The sequence below is a fragment of the Homarus americanus genome, unplaced genomic scaffold, assembly GCF_018991925.1.
Source record: "Homarus americanus isolate GMGI-L3 unplaced genomic scaffold, GMGI_Hamer_2.0 scaffold4060, whole genome shotgun sequence".
Classification (NCBI taxonomy): domain Eukaryota; kingdom Metazoa; phylum Arthropoda; class Malacostraca; order Decapoda; family Nephropidae; genus Homarus; species Homarus americanus.
The window spans coordinates 388,331-406,703 of NW_024746161.1; the positions used below are offsets into that span (position 1 = coordinate 388,331).

An 18,373-nucleotide genomic window follows, 5' to 3' on the forward strand; every position below is an offset into this window, starting at 1 on the left:
CCATTCTGTCGGCTACTTCCTCAGTCTTAGCAAGGATCTCTTTCCCAACTTGCTCCAGTTTGTCAACCAGCAGGGCTCCAGCTTCATCTATTTTCGTCTCTAGAGAACTCGTTCCCTTATGGCTTGCAATTGCTTCATTCACCTTGACTATGCAGCCAGAGCAATACCAGCAACAGCCATCATACTTTACGGCAGTTAGTAACTTCCTAAACGTTGCATTAGTCAGGCCTATATCCTCCATATCCGACGTCTCCCTGCAGTAATCACATATCAAACTCATGGTTGTTGTTGTTGTGGGGGGGGGGGGCAGACTGTGTATAAATCTACACCTATTTCAAAAAAATAAAGAGAGAAAAAGTACTTAGCTACTCTCTGTTGCCTATAGAGTTGTCGTCTGCGACTGCGTACACTGTATCTCCCTGTGAATGGTGTATTGTAGGCACAGTTTCAGTCCTTGAGAAAGCACACAATCAAAATAAAATTTAAAGTCTCTGTGGCACCTATGACACGACTTGGTTTCAGCTGGCACGGTGCCTTTCCAGCTTGCTTGCTAGTGAGCGCTCACTTTAAGTTATTTACAACTTCCGCGGTCACTGATGACACTATGAACTATCACTGTGTACACTGTATCTCCCTGTGAGTGGTGTATTATAAACACAGTTTCAGTCCTTGAGAAAGCACACAAACAAAATTAAATTTAAAGTCTCTGTGGCACCTATGACACGAATAGGCTGGCAGTTGTCCTTACCAGCTTAATTGCCACTTTGTATTCACTTTAAGTTATTTACAGTCTTCTGCAGTCACTGATGACACTATGAACTGATTTAACTAAAGGCACAGTACTACACTCCCTGGTTGGCCTTTATCACAGCCATGACCACAACACCCTAAAAAATAAAATGAAATAAAAGCTTTGTCATGTGGCAGTGATTGTGTGGTTATAGGCCTGTGACCCTGGCTGTACCTCCAACTCGGTGGAAATTGAGATTTCAAAAATACAATCGCGTCTAGCATTAAAAGTCCTACATCGATTTACACTTTCACATCACTAAGACGATCTTGATGATCTTATGTAATCACTGTCCATTTTCTGCCGCTCTACATCGAAGGCCCAAATGCCGAACACGCTTTGTTATAGAGACGCAACACGACCTGCCCGCCTGCCCGCAGTACAGTACAGATTCAGTCTGAGTGACTTCTCTCGTGTCCATACAAAACTTAAAATTACACCATATCATAATAAGTTCTTTCTGTTTAAATTAGCGAGGGACAGAGCACTCCAGCATGGAAGTTAGGTAAGGTTAAGTAGGTTTCTTTGGTTAGGTTGATGCAGTCTTCTAACAATGCTTCTGCTGCTTGTGTTTCTTACCAACTTAGAAATAACCATATTTTAACACATTTGCCCAAACTACGACAGTGTCCACTGCAAAACACATTGAAAGTGTGGCATTTTTAAATTAATTTTCTATGAAAAATCGGCGACGGGTATGTCGTCAATAATAACCCTTTTTCATATCACTAAATTATAGTATATACTGGATAAAACACACAGAAAAGAACAAATTTCAGTCCATCAACTTGTGCTAACTTAAAATGTAATCGATAGGTCAATTATTTATGGTCATGGTTGTGTAACGTTCTGTATACTTGTATAACAAAAAAATCGAAACCAAAACGAGCAATTTAAAACAAGAGGAGTTAGTTCAATAGCAGGTACTGGTATGTATAAAGTACACATTGCCTACACCAAGGAGACGAGAATTGTAAACACACCAGACCTTGCATTGACTTTAAAAGTAAACTTTACGAAGTTCCCAGAAACTAAATTATAAGTTTGAGAATTTCAAATCAAGTGAGATCATTGGTTTGTGGAATAAGGTAGTAGAAACATACACACAGCAGCATGCTAGACTAAGATTTCGGTGGCTTTATCGTTACCGTTGTTACACATCAGCAAAACCTGAAGGTGTGACTTATGTCCCAAACATTGCCGATTGCACACAGTCATGCATCTTGACAGCCAGTCGTGTTTTAGCGAGCCAGCAAAAAGAAGCGTGTACAGTGGTATGTGTATGTTGACTTCAACATGCAGACACTGAATAAATACTGTAGTCGGTCTGAGATCATGCTATACTCGCTCCAAGCGTTTTAGCATAGAACTTTCAGGGTCGGATCTAGAGGGAGGGGTTCCTAGGGGATCGAACCCCCCCTCCCATCAGAAAATTCCAATACAGGCATTTTTGTAAAGTAAAAAGTAATTACTATTGACCTCAGAATATCTTCTAATATTAAGTGCACATGGCTTCAAAATGGCTTCAAAATGCCCAGGATATTGGTCAGGTTAAAAAAAAAGGGGGGGGGGGCCAACAGCGCCCCCCCCCAACCCCCCCAGCTGGGTGGGATCGCTGTCCTCGCTATGTTCCCCCACCCACAATTTCTTGGACCCTCCTTTTGATATTCCTGGATCAGCCCCTGTTATTTTATAGCGTAAGCTAATCTATCTGACCGAACCTACACCTATCCTGCCTGAATGCTGTTAGGACTCAGGAGGTTGTGGTCGCTGACGCAGACGCCATAGGTTACAGCTGCAGGAACTTGTAACTTACGACAACGTGGAGGTGTCTTAATTTTTGTAAAGTGACAACGAGTAAGAGCGCTTGAGGTGCAGTGACCAATTTGATACAACACTTGCCCTTGCACTTGAGATAGGTGGTTGTGCCCAGGGTAGTCCCATTATACCCAACCGCGATAGGGTAATTAACATTTCAGTTAGGAAAGTGTAGACATTCGGGAGCAGTATCAGCCACACTAATCCTTATGTAACAAAAAAAGGCTTTTTATACAGTCGCCAGTAACCACATCGACCATATCTCAGCTAACTTTCACTAAGCTCTTTTTCTTGAAGGTCCCTCAGAATCTTAAATCCTATTTTCTTTGTTTCTCGAAAGATGTTTATGATTTATTTATATATATATATATATATATATATATATATATATATATATATATATATATATATATATATATATATATATATATATATATATATATATATATATATATATATGATAAAATCACACGGGAAAAGGGAAACAACGGAGCACCTTAGCTTTCGTCTTTATTGAATAAAGATGAAAGCTAAGGTGCTCCGTTGTTTCCCTTTTCCCGTGTGATTTTATCAAGATTTATCTTATCCACGTTTTCATTGTGGATCTACATGAAATATTTATATATATTATTGAGATCTATTGTTTCACCACTTATCAGCTTATCAAACATAACAGGTTTATTCTGGGTACTTTGGTATCCTCCTGCACTAACACTCGGCACTCAAACAGTGACAAGGAACAGCTGTTATTATTATCGTTTTGGTCATCCAGTGATTATTTAATTTTAATTTTAATTGTAATTTTGCCACTTACAGTGGCTAGTTTATTGTGCACCCCCATATTCATCCTGTGAGCGGTAGCGCCAAAAGGTTACTCAATAGAGTTCACAAAGGGTCAGTATAACAAACTCCCGTGGTCAGGATATTATGGCATTTAATTTTACAGAGTGTTTCAAATATATATTATTTTTAGTTCTATACATAAAGGGTAACTTATTCGCAACTGCTTGAGCACAGGAGTGTAAGGCAAAATGTCTGGCCGCAGACTGTTATTCACATTTGCGTGAGAGGTATTCAAGCATATTGTGTGTTTGATTATATACATAGTAACTGATATGGCTACGAAGTGCAAAAAGGTGGATACAAACTTGATATGTCGGCTATCTCGCTATTAGAGATAAAGTGTTGTGCCATTTCACACAGTGTGCTTGGACCTGACCCTAGAAGGTTCTATCTTCACACAGTCAAGAACGTAGTGTTCAAGTGTGTGACCATATGTCTGGCCGGTGCATACCCAGTACTTGCCAACAGTGCGTAACAGAGACGTGACCGATCGCCCAAGCGGCTAACGAGCTGATCAGTGGTGAAGAGGATAAAAGAAAAAGAAGATAAGTAGAATGAAACTTCCCTTCAGTGTTATTAATTACTTTCTGAAATACACAATTGACAATAATTTCGATACAAACATCAAATTCTCTGATGAGTGGGAATCAAAATGATCTAACTTCAGTGTTAGTTGGCAACTCATAGCATCCCTACGGATGGGTTCAGGGATTCGTCACGTCTACTGGCATACTCAACTCTTAACTTATTTGACAATTTCACTTACAGTTAATACAGTTGAAGTTTTCAACATCACTCACAAGGGATCTTGGATGTTTCAACTGTAATAAGACATATCTAATTTTACGCAAAACAATTGTGTTCTCTCTCAATTTCAAATCTCTGACCATAAAATGAGGTACTGAGAAATACCCGAGTTTCTGCGGTAATATGTAATAGAAAATGGAGAACTTAGGCCTCCTGAAACGGTTAGAGTATGGACGTCTCAACTGGGGAACACAACAGTTTCACACGTTTTGTGGGCGGTGTAGCATAATATGAATAATTAAGTATTAAACAGACTAGCCATGCTATTGTGACGATGACATTATGCTGTACATGCTGAACTGTATACTGTACCTGCATTGTCTATATACTGTACATGCTGAACTGTATACTGTACCTGCATTGTCTATATATACTGTACATGCTGAACTGTATACTGTACCTGTACTATCGATATACATGCTGAACTGTATACTGTACCTGCATTTTCTGTATACATGCTGAACTGTATATCTGTATTGTCTATGATGCTGAACAAATTTTAAGCTTATATGACGATTTGACTTAATATCTATCAATGTATCTTTCTATCATCATTAATCCCTATTGTCCACGTGCACGGCAGCTGAGGACCAGGTGAGGGGCACACTTCCTTCACCTCAAGGTTGAATGTCTAATTACCGGAAATAAACCATTAAAACATTCAATTTATGCCAACCGTTTGCGTGTTTATTTTTGTTATTCTTACATATTGTAATATTTTGTCATAATTTTTTGTATATATGTGTGTGAAATTTAAAATATACATGCATATGGTTATTATAGAAATACACTTACACGTTACATAAAAGTTGAATTTCCCGCCAAGTTCGTCTTTAGAATTGGTTTTCGATTTTCTAAGAAATAATCTGTATATTTTTTCAAAAACATTGAAGATTACTGGTTGTAATTACAGAAAAACAAACAAATAGTCCTTAACATAGGCTGAAAAGGCTGAAATATTAATAGATACTAATTTTAGTATGAGTTAAGAAATGCTATTGTTTACAAGTGTCAGTAAAGAATGGTCTAGTTCTGCTGTGATGAAAAGTTTAATTAGTCTCACTTCTCGTGGAGCCAAGTAAGGATATTATGTCTCAAGTAGTAATGACAATGATCTAAAAACTGGCGATTTTTCATTTAATTCATGTAAAATAATGGTTTGTTTAAGTGTTAATGGACCTTTGTACCTTGTTGTGCTATCCCGTCTATATCTCCACGGAAATGGCCATTTATTTCGAAGAATTTTATATTAAAATAGAAACTAATTACTTGAATAGACATACGCTCTATACATTAAGCAGTTTATGATGGTATAATGGTGTAAATTAGACAAATCTCTTTGTTAAGAAAAAAGTGTTTCTCCAACTTCTTTGTGGGTAAGTTTGTAGAAATTCCTCTTTATTTTTTACTTGTGAAAAATCATTGAGTTTTTGTGTTGGAATATGACAGGTTTATATGTTAAGGAAGTGGTGCATCCATGTACATGTTATAATCTGCTTGTGTTTTTAATTATCAGTGATGTTTTACTTAAAGTATTCACCAATAGAAAATGAAAAACACGAGCCGTCGGTTTCTACTCATTATGACTTTGTGCATCACGATGTATGTACTGAGTAGATTATTCTGTGTTTCTTGGCTTTGTTTAATAATGGTGTTTGTCGGTGTTATCAGCACATCTCTTGCCACCCAGTGTGACTCTTACCTCACACTCAATGACTAACCTATCACCAGTATCAGGATGTTTCCTTGCCGTTACCTCCAGAAATCCCCCCAAAGCCTTCTGAGAATTGATTTTTGGGGTATTATTATGTCATTAGACTTCTTGATGTAGAATACTTCCTCTATTGAAGGTTAAGTGCACTCATATACAGGTACACCCCAAGCCCCTGATACAAGAAATAATGGAGTCACATATTACATTAATGAGACCTGATTTTTTCTGGTACTGTACTGCCCTGTGTAATAGCGTACACTAATGTCATGTACAGTGGTCCCTCGGTTAATGAACACAATTCGTTCCAGAAGGTCGTTCGTTAACCGAAACCATTGTTTCAATGGGATTTTGGGTAATTGGTTCCAGCTCACCGAAAATTACATACAAACTAAAAATAAGTGCAGTAAAGTACACTTACTTTGAGGTGTGCATGTAGAAGGCTCCTGGTTGATGATGATGGGAATTAGAATGGGGGTGGAGGAGAAGGGAGAAGAGAAGGCATTGGGGTGGAAGAGAAGTCACCCCATGCTGCCATTTCACCCATAAAATTTTAGTTCACTTGGTGTAATTCAAGATTATTTTCTTTAAATCAACACTGCACTGCATTATATATTGTCAATATGTAAAATAAACTTCAGAATGACCAATAATTGTACTGTAAAAACGTAAAAATAGTTTATGTTCAAGAGAGAGTCAAGCAAGATGTTTTCTCCACTGAGCAGAGACACAAAGTGACGCCATTCTCGGGGAGTCAAGCTGCTGTTTGGCGTGCTAAAAACTAGTTCCCTGTACTTCAATTATGTTAAATAATTGTTAAAATGACTAAAAACTTTAATATAAGACTTGGAAAATTATTGAATAGTACAACCTTTTTGATATTTACTCAAATGGTAATGAATTTAAGCCGTAAAACCAATTACTGTATTGGCGGACTAATACTACAGCTGGTGAGGAGGCAAAAGCAGGCAAAAACATGTTTGGAAAATATTGTAAGGAATTCGTTAACCGATATTTTTTCGTTAACCGAAGTGAAATATCTTATGGAAGGTAATTCGTAAACCAAAATTTCGTTAATCGAGGCGTTCGTTAACCGAGGGATCACTGTACAGTATATAGATTGTGTGAAAGTTCAGGCAGGTATATGGAGATACATAGAGCATAGTTTATGGTTTAAAGTAAATTTAGTTAACTAACAATATATTTGTGTGCTCTATTTCATTCCCATATTTTATCAGTATTCAGTATTTCATGGGCAGTACTTATGTAGTATCTTTTAGAATGTTTGGTATTTTTTATAGTGCTGCAGTAGAGGAATACGGTACATTCTAAATCCTATTTGGATCGCCTGAAGATTCCCTCCCTCCAAGCTTATATCATCTAGAGATTAACCACACTTATGCTAACCTAACCTAATATAACATAACTGAATCTAACGTAACTAACCAAACCTCATCCCCCCCAAATAGTATTAGGTTGCTTAATCTTTAGGTGAAATAAGCTGGGAGGAGAATCTTCAGGTAATCCTCATGCTCTTACCTGGGAACTATACTGTACAGTATAGTATATAGATTTTGTTTGTGTTTTCAGATTTAGTTAAGTTGAACTGGCCCTTTAACCATTGATTCCTTCTGGGTTGATGGGGCTGGAACATGTAAAAATATATAGGGTTTTAGTAGCGAAACCCAATTGTCTGTTCTCTATTTATCGAGAAACTATCTCATATACAGTTCCAAGTGTATATCACCGTAACTTAATCACTGTAGCTATGAGTGCTAAGATGAGGACGGAGGCTATATTAAAGAGCTCTTCTAAATACGTCCGGTTGGTGTGAGGTGTTGAGTGACAATCCCATAATACCCGTCGAGGGAGAACGGTAATATACTGTATACGTCCTCCCTCGAGGGAAGATTGAACCATCCACGATGGCTCTCAATAACGTCTTCCTCTCGTCAAGGATATCAAACTACTGCCACAAGAGGTGGCCAGAAAGCCGGCTACTTAATGCCTTAGCTCAGCACTAAGTGACGTGACTTCCCGTGGGCACACCTTATCACGTGCTCTGAACATGCTACCTCATAGCTAGTGAAAAGTTACAGATGGTGATAGAGTATACAGTGGTCCCTCGGTTAACGAGCACAATCCGTTCCAGCAGGTTGTTCGTTAACCGAAAAATTCGTTAACCGAAACCATTGTTTCAATGGGTTTTTGGGTAATTGGTTCCAGCTCACCGAAAATTGCCTAAATTCAACAAAAATGGTAGAAAAGTTCACTTACTTTGAGGTGTGTATGTAGAAGGCTCCTGGATGATGATGATGATGATGTGCATTTGAAGTGGGAGGTGGAGGAGAAGGAAGAAGAGAAGGCATTGGGGTGGAAGAGAAGTCACCCCATGGCACCATTTCACCCATAAAATTTTAGTTCTCTTGGTGTATTTCAAAATTATTTTCTTTAAATCAACACTGCACTGCATTATATATTGTCAATATGTAAAATATATTTCAAAATGACCAATAATTTGCTTGGAAACACAGAAAAAAAGCGTTTAGTTGAAGAGAGTCTCAAGCAAGATGTTACCTCCACTGAAAACAGAGAGAGACTAACGCCTGTCTGGTGTGTTAACAGGCTGGATGGCACGCCAGAAACTAGTTCTTTACCTTCAATTATGTTCAATAATTGTTAAAATGACTAAAAAAGTTAATATTAAACTTTTAAATTTATTGAATAGTTTAAACTTCTTGATATTTACTAAAATAGTAAGGAATTTAAGCCCTAGAACCGATTAATGTATTGGCGGACTAATACTAAAGCTGGTTGACCGGCCAGTGCAAGCGAAAACATGTTGAGGTCGGTTCGTAAGAAATTCGTTAACCGAATTTAAGAATCTTATGGGAGGCAGTTCGTTAACCGAAATTTCGTTAACCGAGGCGCTCGTTAACTGAGGGACCACTGTATAAATCAAATGTAATTAACCCATTTATATAAATACTTCTGCCTATAAGACAGGGGCTATTACAAAGTCACCCTACAGATGTTGGCAAGCTTTTGAATGCCGTATTAGGATTGTTAGTAATTTTTTGTAAGATTAAAATAAAATCACATATCACTTAACCTGTATTATTATCGTTTCAGTCATCCAGTGAATTTTAGGATTTAAAGTTACCACTGTCTAAGAGAGGTTCAGGTTAGGTTGAAGTAATGTTTTTCCGGTGGTTTTTTTATGTGTTAGAACAATTCTAACCTACTTCCTAATAGGTGGATGACCAAAATGATAATTTTACCACTTAACCTATATTGGGAAGGTGGAGTAGGTGCTGTACTGCATGCCATGATTTGGGTTTGATCACTCATGATTGTAATTAGTGTAATATTTTGTTTTTATGTACAGGTATTTAATCTTAACTTTATGCATTTCTGTATTGGTTAGCCAGTTGGTATTATGGTAAATTAATTTTTCATATATCTGAATTTAGTTATGTATACTGTACTGTACTGTATTCGTGAAAGTTTAGTATAAAACTACTGAATTTTAACCACATCATCAGTCACACTTCTGAATAGATATATCGTCTCAAGGTTTCATTCTTTATCGTTCACATTTGCATTCAGTCATATTTGCTTATTCCTACAACACTACATATAATATGTCCACTACAACAAGATTTAAATGTCTGTTCATTGGTAAACTTGCCCATTATATTATTAATTTTCTTCATTTTGTTATTCACTTTCTTCACCTATTATCTTTTCATCCTTGGGCATGGTCCCTGTACTGGCTCTGCTGCTTCTAGGCTGCCTCTGGCCCATTCATACTCTTTAATTGCAGATGATCTTAGTATTTTTTCAAAGTATTCTTATATCCAATATCCTCTTTATCAACAACTACACCTCCTTAGTCATTTCTTATGCTCTGTTCTACCCACAATTTGCCTTGCTGTTCTGTATACCTCACCTCTAGCATCTGTTATTTTCAGCATATCTGCAAATGCATCCTATTCACACTTCTTAGCCTTGTAAACCCCTCCCTTCTGACCCTACACCTGGCCTCCAGGTACTACAGGTATTATCATTATCCATCTTCCAGTCCTTTTATACAGTAAACATCTTTTTTTTTCTCACTCTGTCCACTTCTTCATTCCAACACCTTGTTACTGCATGCCTGGCTAGGCCTTTTGTTCAGTCACACTAAATGGAACATCTTTTAATGTGGCTCAGCAACTTGGTAAAGTACCCCCAACACTGTCGCTGAATATTTCCACTCTTTTCAATCTGGCATAATACACTTGCTTGAATTTCCCCAGTGTCCCCAGAATAAACAGCATCTTGCATTCCCTGCTCCTATTTAATAACCTATGACTGTACATACCCTACAAACAATCTGTGCTGCAAGACACATCCTTCCCCTGCTATAACCTTTGCACCCTTAACAAGCTTCCTGTCTGATTTCCTAGCAAGAATGTAGTTTATTTTGGGATTTTGTGCCACCTGACTCATACTTGATCAGCCTACTCACCCTACTTAAAAAGTATGTTGCATACAGTATAACCATAGTCAGTGTGTCCCCAACCTTAAAAATTCTTGCACCTTCAGTGTTGCTTGTTCTAAAGCCTTTTCCACCATGCACTCCTTCCTAACTCAGTGTGTTCACCAACATGGCAGTTTAGTGAAAGGGAAATTGTATTAACTGTACTGGGCCACCACCCAGCACAGTTACTACATTTTCCCTAAGCTCCGATACTAGTACATGCAGCAACTCATCCCAGACCATGTCTTTTTCTTTCTCACTTAGCCCAACCTGTAGGGTGTATGCAGAAATAATATTTACCATATCTTACCTACCAGTAGCTTCAAAAGTAGAATTTTTGCATGAACTCTTTTTCACCACTAGCCCTTTCTGTATTTCTTCACCCACTTTTCAGCAATTAGGATCCCTACACTACCTGACCCAGAGTCACTACTCATCCAGAATTTTTTTTGCCTGTCATTGTTATCAATAATCAACCTTGCTGATCCTTCTTTCTGTCTAGTTTCTTGTACACAACAGATATCCACCTTTCTATGGCTCTGTATCTCAACAACCTCACCTGATCTTCCCCATAGCTATATCAGGTTACTCCATTTTACATTCAAGCAAATTTCTATGGTAAACAATCATAAAGTGTGTATGCAATTTATTTGTAACAGGTGCATTAATAAAAAATACATATTCATTGTACAGTAAAGCTACTGTACTAATGAATCCATTAGATACTCCTCAAAGGGCTACCCAAGGGTACACACAGAACATTATGTTTCTAAAACATTTATGGGACTTTCCTGGTAGTTAAGTCAACCTGTAACAAAAATAGAATGCCACAAGTTCATTGCAATATTTTAATATGAAATTTAGCAGAAGAAATTTTGATTGCAAGAGGAAGCAGGACACCATTCAATGCAGAAGACCTTATTGTAGTTTTCTTTTATCTCAGTAATCAAACTGAATACAGTACAGAGAAACAACTCAAGCTTACAGTATAAGTTGTGTACTGTATGTAGTTGATGTGTGTAGTGATGTCTTGATGGTTTATCCTAATGGTAGACAGGAAAAGACCTGATATATGGAACAGTACATGTATTGTACTTAAAGGTTTTTAAAGTGTTATGACATTTGTGTTTCTTGAGGGAGTGTAAGAAAAGGGAACTAAGTATAAAAAAGTATCCGGTATGTAGAGCAACACAAAATTATTGAAATGTGGTGAACTTCACACTGCTGTAATTAAGATACCTATGTATTGTACTTAATTACTTTATTTTGGATTTTAATCTGTGTACTGTATTCTACTTGTAGTAAAACACCAGCATTTGGGTGTTTTTCATCCTTTCATTGTATTGCTTAAAGATCATGTATGTGACACCATGTTTGGCAGGGGGGTTGAATTTGTTGATGATGTTGCCACTGAACTGTCTTGTAAGTTCACAGAAGATGTATATTCTGAGCTGGAAGTTAGTGGAGCTCGAGGAACAATAAGTGATGCTCTAGATAAGGCATTCCTGTTTACTGGCATGTTTCTTGTTAAGGGACTTGATTGATTGGGTGGATTCAGGTATGCATCTTCTGCAGAAGCAGTTAAACTGATGCAACCATTTGTGCACACTGCTGATGTAGACATTGCAGAAACTCTGGTCCGAATCTGTGTATACAAATTAAAGAGATGAGAAATGAAATTGTTTAAAAATCCAAGAATTTGTAATATGAAGCTACAGTAAAAGTTATTGTGGCATAAGAGTATGGCTTATGTTATAATATTTTATCATTGCAATCGTTTAAACTATCTAGATACAGTATGTGAATACTTAAGCTATTTTTATGTTGTGTTTAACTGTTCATGATTTTATGTTTTAAGGTTATTTTAAGTTACTGGTATTGTACCAGCTACAGTATTTATTTTTAGCTGGAACAATGCCTGGAGCTATTTACAATTTCATGTTTTTTGTTCTGGACTAGTACAAGTATTTGATCTTGATATTGAAATGTATGATTACTGGAGGGTATAGTTTGTAGTAAATTTGCATCATATTGTTTTAAAAGGGCAAATTGTGTAAAATAACATGAAATGAAAGAACTGCTACAAATAAGTATACTGTAGTAACATATCTTGACGTTTTCTCATCTTTGTCAGCTTACCTCTGCATGGTTGAACACATAGAATATTCCTCGCAGTAGGTTGTGAGTGTGACCGAGGAGGAAGAGGATGGCAGGTATGACAGAGGGAAGGTGATCGATCACCTCCCAGGCATATAGAAGACGCTCCACCATGAAGGGAGTCCAGCAGCAGATGTTTGCCAAGAGGATCATCACCAACTGTTATTTGTGTCAAAACCTTCTATTAGAATTTTTTATGATATGGAATACAGGATGTGATATAATATTGAAATTTGGGAGTTTTTATAATGGGAATTCTCTCTTAATTTTTTTCTTCACATTTCATCAACATTATCATCATCGGTGTTTTATGGCTGTTTTCCATACTTGCCCGGGTTAGCCCTGATTACTTGATGGTAGCTCTCTATGCTGCATGGTCTCCTGCAGCCTCTCTCATTAGGTTCTTATCTCTGAGGTAATTTCCTACAACCTCTCCCCATGTCATTCTTGGCCTACCCCTAGCTCTTCTCTTTTCCATATTCAAATTCCTACATCTGTTGACCCGGTTGGTCTCATCTATTCTTTCCACAAACCTGAACCCTCTTAACCTACTGGCATCTCTTCACAAAATCTCACCAATGCTTTCGATACCCAACTGCGCTCTTACTCTGAACAGGGTTTTATATCTCTGTCACAATACACATTCATCTCACCATTGTTATTCCAGCTTGCTCAAGCTTATGCATGTCGCTCTCTTTAAATGCCCAAGTTCATTGCTGTACAGCATTCAGCAATTAAAGCATTTAGCTAAATATTTTGTGGGTATCTATTTGTTTTAATGCATTAAATACTGTATACTGTAGTTATTTTATAACATATTACAGTACAGTACTGTACAGCATTTGATATTTCCCTTAATATTGTAAAAGCTTAAGTTAAATACTGTAATATAAGATTTTTTTTTAAAGGTAAGAGCCAGTACAGATGCAATCTTCTTGTTATACTTATACTGTACTACAGATAGAGTCAGTAATACAGTATATAGATCAGTATACTGTATACAGTAGTAATGAATAGATGGATAGACATTACTGTACTGTAGTAAGTAAAATTGTCGTGTTGTACAAATTTGCCATTGATTCATCATGTATATAGACAATGCAGGTATACATTTCAACTTGCATATACTGTACAGTACAGTGATCCCTCGGTTAACGAAATTTCGGTTAACGAATTACCTTCCATAAGATTCTTCACTTCGGTTAACGAGCAAACCCTCGGTTGACGAATTCCTTACAAATTTTTCCCAACATGTTTTCGCCTGCATTTGGCTGCCCACCAGCTGTAGTATTAGTCCGCCAATACAGTAATCGGTTTTAGGGCTTAAATTCCTTAACATTTTAGTAAATATCAAGAAGGTTGTACTATTCAATAATTTTAAAAGTTTTATATTTGTACAGTATTAAATTTTTCAAGTCATTTTAACAATTATAGAACATAATTGAAATACAGGAAGCTAGATTTATGCGTGCCAAGCAGCCACTCAACATACCAAGCTTGGCGTCAGTTTGTTTACCAGTTCAGAGGAAGGAACATCTTATTTGAGACTCTTCAACATAAATGCTTTTTTCTGTGTTTCCAGTCAAATTATTGGTCATTTTGAAATATATTTTACATATTGACAATATGTAATGCAGTGCAGTGTTGATTTAAAGAAAATAATCTTGAATTACACCAAGTGAACTAAAATTTTATGGGTGAAATGGCAACATGGGGTGACTTCTCTTCCACCCCAATGCCGTCTCTTCTCCCTTCTCCTCCACCCCCATTCTAATTCCCATCATCATCAACCAGGAGCCTTCTACATGCACACCTCAAAGTAAGTGTACTTTACTGCATTTATTTTTAGTTTGTATGTAATTTTCGGTGAGCTGGAACCAATTTCCCAAAAACCCATTGAAACAATGGTTCCGGTTAACGAATTTTTCGGTTAACGAGCAACCTTCTGGAACGAATTGTGCTCGTTAACCGAGGGACCACTGGAGTCACTGCAAGTACAGTACAGTCGGCCCTTAACATACTCGGTTTATAATACACGGATTTGCAAATACGCGGATTGCCCCGCCGGAGGAATATTCTGTACATTGAAGTAATTGAAGTACATTCAAATCGCGCGCCATTCAACTCGCGCGCGGCACCAAACACGGGACACCGCCCGCTCCCGCAACCTCACACACACACGCATAGCTCTCCCTCACTCAGTCAGTCTCGCTGTAACCACGCTTGTGTTGACATCAGCATTGTAGTTGCAAAAATATTACATTTCCGTGACTGTATTATATCTAGCACAGTATGAATAGAATATCACTAATATAAGAGTATTTTAACCGAAAACTACTAAAAAAACGAGTAACATATCTTGAACATCGGAAGGCTAGGTAAAGTCTTTTGTTTTCATGTAGTTTATCCTAATTTACATTGAAATGCATTACGTTTCAGCAAAACTACTATTTATTTCTGAGAATATGGAAATGTAATATTTTGCTGAAATGACGTACGTATTACAGTGGAAAGTGACGAAAGCAATGACTCGCTTTCTTTCGTTCAAAAGATGTTACCGTAATCGCTTTTCGAATGGTTTTCAGTTAAAAAACTGTTGTATTACAATAATATTCTATCCTAATTCACTTGTGATGCAACAGTTTATTTAACTGAAAACCATTCGAAAAGCGATTACGGTAACATCTTTTGAACGAAAGAAAGCGAAAGTCATTGTTTTCGCCACTTTCCACTGTAATACCGTATATCTCGGCCTACAAGACGGAATTTGAACAAAAAAAAATCAGCCCAAAGTTAGGGGGTCGTCTTAAGCACCAGAGATAAAATTCTTACCTCTTAAATATTGCGGTTTAGCGTGTCAAGAGTGGTGATGGAAACATGGTAAACCACTCACAAGGTCCTACCACTAATTATTTTATACTGAAACTTACGTTTGGGAAGCTGGATTAAAATGAAGATTACCGGTATATTAAAATAATAAAAATGTATTATAAACCAGTCTAACATACCGTAATAAACACAGCTGCTATCATCACCCCCCCCCCACCCCCATTTGCCAGTGACAAGAAAGGGAAAGTGACCTTGACTGTGACCGCCTGTGGCTATTTTTAGCCGTCCTTGTGTTCGGAGGTGGTCAGTAATGCATATCTGTATATTTACTGATCATAATACTTATCTCCTATAAATAATTAATTTAAAATTAATTTTTTTACAAAGAATATTCAGTAAATGACTGCGTTAATTCTTGAAACTACCGACAGTGGTAAATTTAGGATGAGAATGATTAACAGAAGTCACGTCATGGATTCGGAGTTTGGTCCTTAATGATCACCATAAATGTCTGGTCAACTTCACCTACCAGGTATAATGGTAGCCTCCCTTTTTCGCGAAACAAGTATATAAATTAAAGAAAATACTTGCAGTGTGTTTAATGTATTACAATATATTATAGCTAAATAAATAAACAAATAAATCGGCAAATCTATTTCAAGTAAATGGAAATATTTTACTCACACCAACATTAGTTCCAGTTAAATAACTGACGCTTAAGTGAGTCACTAGTGTACAACAGCCGGTAAAATTTGATGCCAATACTTGAAGTGAATTGGCATTATTTTAAATAACCAACCATAAATAAATGGAAAAAAGATCAAAGGTGAAACATTATATTGTATGTATGTTGTGTTGTCAAAGGAAGAGAAACAATTGAAACTCAGCAATTGTGTGTAAATGAGGCAGTAAGATAAATCAGCAACCTAAGACTTGGTCACAATTTTCGTGATGCCATATGGAAGTAGGGTCTACCATTAGACAATACTGTACATTATGCTTCCAATATCTTCCCAGGCAGTAGAATCTCCCTGTTTGGTAGCTGCCTAAAACTTTTAGTAATATTACTTTGATACAACATGATAAATTTGACAAACAATGAAAATAAACAAACAAAAGTTATTTACCAAGACCTTCTCTCTCAGAACAGAGGGGAGATAAGACGGCTATTTATAGCCTGTCTTTGTGTAGGAAGTCGACCACACTAGAAATAATTCATTTAAAATTTATATTTTTTACATAGAATATTCAGTACATGACTGCAATTATAAAATATTGTGTATATATATATATATATATATATATATATATATATATATATATATATATATATATATATATATATATATATATATATATATATATATATATATATATATATATATATATATATATATATATATTTGTGTAATAAATGTATGTAGTAAGTATGTACAGTAATCTTTTTCACTCAAATCCTAATGAAACACTATTGAATTAGAATACTGTAGCTCGCTGAAGCAAGCTTATAAATTAAAGAAAATACTTCCAGTGTGTTTAATATATTACAGTATGATATAAATAAACAAATAAATCGGTAAATCCATTTTAAGTAAATGAAACAATTGTATTCGACACCGACATTAGTTCAAGTTAAATAACAAACTTTTAAGTGAGTCACTAGTGTTTACACTACATCAACCGGTAACGTTTGATGCCATTACTTGAAGTGAATTGGCTTTATTTTAAAAAACCAAGGATGTGTAAACAGCACTGGTCAATGGGATGGTTGGTAAAGGACTACTGGGTCAGTAAGCTCCCAATGGTAATGTCACATTTGGGGTACCGGTCTTATACAGCGAATAGGGCTCAAAAGCTACTTTTTAAATGGAAATTTTGGGGGCCGTCTTATACACCCCGTCGCCTTGTAGGCCGAGATATATGGTACGTACGTCATTTCAGCAAAAATATTACATTTCCGTGAATGTAGTATATCAAGCACAGTATGAATATAATATCATTGTAATATAACAGTATTTTAACCGAAAACTATTAAAAAAACGAGTAACATCTCTTGAACATTGGAAGGTTAGGTAAAGTCTTTTGTTTTCGTCATGTATTTTATCCTATTTTACATTAAAATACATCACGTTTCAGCAAAACTACTATTTATTTCTGAGAATATATTCATTCAGGCACAGTTTAGGTAAAATATACATGTGCTGCAACATTTTTTTAATTGAAAACGATTCGAAAAACACGTACCCTCTAGCCCTGTTCAAGGAGTAGACTGGGAGGAGCTGTTTGGTGCTTAAGACGATGACAAGGAAAATGATTTTGATGGATTTTAATGAAAATATTCAGAAAGACCCTGGCACTGTCAAGGAAAGTGGCTGCTGAAGGCTTCCAGGACATGGCAGAGGACGAGATTAGGGAGCTAATTGAAGAGCACGACACTGAGCTGACCGAGGAGGATTTACAGGAGTTAGTAGACTCAGGCAAGGAAGAGGAAGCGAAAGGGAAAGAGGATGAGGAAGAGCACCAAGAAATAACGTTGGAGAAGTTGGGGGGAGATGAACAGGAATATTGAGGCACTGAAAAACCTGGCCTATAGTATGGACCTGTCCATGGTGCGTGCCCTGAAATTCATGCGAGGGATGGATGACGTTTTCGCTCCATACAAAAACATCATGGAAGAAATGAAAGAAAGAGACGACAACTCCCCATCACCATGTTCTTTGACCACCGAAGGAGAGATTTAACACCATCAATCACTGGCGGCAGTGAGGAAGCAGCTGAATCCACAGTCGCCCCCACTTCACCACCTGTTATGAAATTGAGTGACGATGAGCCCGATGACCCCTGCCCTGTCGCCGAGGGGAGGTACGGTATAGTAAAGTGAAATTCTTATCTC

At 36.9% G+C, this 18,373-nt stretch overlaps 2 protein-coding genes across 2 annotated transcripts in view; one reads left to right on the top strand and one right to left on the bottom strand.

The window, feature by feature from the left end:
* Positions 1–5,268: 5,268 nt before the first annotated feature.
* Positions 5,269–18,373, top strand: part of LOC121879094 (zinc finger MYND domain-containing protein 11-like) — a gene marked incomplete at its 3' end in the record, with an annotated part of 73,382 nt that continues 60,277 nt past the window's right edge. The window contains 1 exon segment of the mRNA XM_042385599.1: positions 5,269–5,634.
* LOC121879093 overlaps positions 11,060–18,373 on the bottom strand; it is a 37,473-nt gene continuing 30,159 nt past the window's right edge. Inside the window, exons 3-4 of the mRNA XM_042385598.1 lie at positions 12,634–12,810; positions 11,060–12,139 (exon numbers count right to left, since the gene is read on the bottom strand). Coding sequence (XP_042241532.1) covers positions 11,849–12,139; positions 12,634–12,810 — 468 coding nt within the window. The 3' untranslated portion in view covers positions 11,060–11,848. The remainder of the gene's footprint in view (positions 12,140–12,633; positions 12,811–18,373) is intronic.